General features: G+C 35.4%; 1 protein-coding gene across 1 annotated transcript; it reads right to left on the reverse strand.

Moving 5' to 3' along the window:
- Positions 1-358: 358 nt before the first annotated feature.
- Positions 359-1,541, reverse strand: LOC108381755 (uncharacterized; the record flags this gene model as incomplete). Its single annotated transcript, XM_017638159.1, has 4 exons — positions 1,487-1,541; positions 1,137-1,387; positions 758-926; positions 359-606 (listed from the first exon to the last, which is right to left on the reverse strand). Coding segments are annotated over exons 1-4 (723 nt in total), but the record flags the coding sequence as incomplete, so codon positions are not given.
- Between the last annotated feature and the right edge of the window lie 957 nt (positions 1,542-2,498).

The raw sequence follows: 2,498 nt of genomic DNA on the forward strand, positions 1-2,498 counted from the left end.
ATAAAAATCCTATATCTAAAGCTAATTTCTTTTTTTCCAGTAATCTTAGATCTTTTCAAAGTATTTCAGATTTTCTCCAGCCGACGAAGAGTTATTTCACTATTGCGTATTTGACGCATTAAATAAAATTCGGAGTAATTCTGAGTTTTTCACAAAATTCCGGAGTTTTTCGGTAACTTTCGGATTCATCCAAAATTTGAATTCAACGCTATTTTCTTACTTTGTTAGTTATCTTAGACGTTTTCAAAGTAATTTAACCTGCCAACTAAGAGCTCTTCATTTCAAAAAGTTTTTTCATTTCATCCCGCCACTTGTATAATTAAGCGTTGAATAGCGTAATAAAGTCAAATTAACTCACAAAATCTACCACGGAAAAGGGACGATAATCGAAAACACCAGCTGTCACCTCACGTCCCTGCAAATCTTTTATTTTGTCCATATACAAATCAACGCCAAACTCAAATGTGCCGTTTGTAGCGTTGTAACGATCCAATATGTACAGCTGTTCCGGATGCTCAGCCAGAGGGCCAACGAATTTATTAGTTTTCAATGCAAACATTGAGCAATTGCCACACTCAGCTTCGACTATTAAAATATTTGGTTGATCTGTAATTAAAATGAAATGTCAGTAAAGTGTTTACAGTACTTCCATACATAAATATACAAATGTCTATGTATGTGTATTTGACAGCCCACATTGATAAATGTGCAACGGGAATATATGTACGTGAGTAGGTGAATAAGTTATATGTTTTACCTATGAAAAGAAAGTCGTCGAAGTATACCGAAGTATCAGTGTCCAGCAGTAAGTCCTTGCGGTAGACAAATAGAAATTTATTGCGTAACGAACGCCATACCGATATTCTGCTGGCGTTGTAGAAACTACGCGTAAAGACTGGTATGTCCTCTTGAAATGCGACGAAAGACTACGGCAGGGTCGGCATGGTAAATTGATTCAGCATACAGCAATGAGTGTGGGAAAGTGTAAAAATGGTAATTAAAATTCATGCGTAATTAAATTAAAATGCAAAATGAGACTCTGATTTTGCTTACGACCGACCGGGCGCTCGATCAACCGCCACACACACGCACACAAACACACACACATGTACACCACGATTAATTACGCAACTCACCTCACAATGCGTTTCCCTGATGGCTATAGTCAATTTCTGTACCAAGGCATCGAGTTCCATGCCATAGCCGCGCTGGATTTCGACAAAAGCGGTGAAATTGTAAATGTCCTGCTGCAAGGATTGTGACAAATTGTCAGGCCAAATATTGACGTATTGTATGAATTCGCTATCGGCTGGTGTTTTCAATTCAAATGGAAAATCGCGATGCCACAGGATACAGGTGGCATGGGAGTCAATAAAATACTTTTGTACTGAAGATATAAGTGAGAAATAAGAGGCAGAGCGCAGTAGTACTTATCTATTAATAAAATATAAATAAAAACGAATTGATTTAAAAAATGCAAATTTACTTATGAAATTGAGTAGCGTAGTCCAGTAGTTGACTGCAGGTGACAGCAGCAACATTTTTTATTTATTTATTTATTTTTTCAGTTCCCTTTGATGCGCACAATATCACAATTGACCGCAGTGGACGAGTGAACTTAATGTCAGCGCGGAGATGCCGTGACGGTCTTTTTATAACCTAGGCCTACTAGTAGGCTATTTTCTTTAATTAAGCACTTAGTATGCGAAAAGTATAATAGACGTTTGTCATTGTCATTAAGAATGTGTAAATATTTNTGACGGTCTTTTTATAACCTAGGCCTACTAGTAGGCTATTTTCTTTAATTAAGCACTTAGTATGTGAAAAGTATAATAGACGTTTGTCATTGTCATTAAGAATGTGTAAATATTTAGATAGTCGCATGCATTAGCGCACACAAGGGGTGGGTTTTGGGGTTCAAACCCCCCTAAAGCTAATAACCTCAAATACAAACTGTATCTTAAAGCTAAGAATCCAGCTCTCAAGGAAATTATAAGAAATATTTATTATAATTTCTGTTGCTTGAAAAAGCGCTTTGCTTTTGCTGTAAATTTTCATGAGGAAATGAATATACGAGCATTTTTTTCTTGAGAGCTGCAAACTGATTTAAGAAATTTTGGTAGAAGAAAATTTCTTTTCCATTTCTCGTCCGTCGTTTTATATGAATTTTTCGTTTTTCTTGAGAGTTCAGTTAATTTTTTCGGTGTTCGAAATATTAGAAAAATCTAGCAATCGTGAAAACTCACCATCTCTATCGAAAACCAGAAACCAGAAATCGAAAAAATGAACATAAAAGTGCAAAAATTTATGGAATCAATAAATTTATTTTTACTGACTCTTTTAAAACTTTTTATTAGGTACTTTTAAAAGTTGAGCGCATCTTGAGTTTATAGAACTTTTTATTAAACAAGTAGTTTTTAAGGAAAGAACACAACCGACTTCAAATTCAACATGATCCAATCCAATCCAACCATCGGATCTCTAAACCAAATTACGGG

Source organism: Rhagoletis zephyria, unplaced genomic scaffold (genome assembly GCF_001687245.7).
Source record: "Rhagoletis zephyria isolate East Lansing unplaced genomic scaffold, Rhagoletis_zephyria_1.1 Rzeph_scaffold_23659, whole genome shotgun sequence".
NCBI lineage: Eukaryota > Metazoa > Arthropoda > Insecta > Diptera > Tephritidae > Rhagoletis > Rhagoletis zephyria.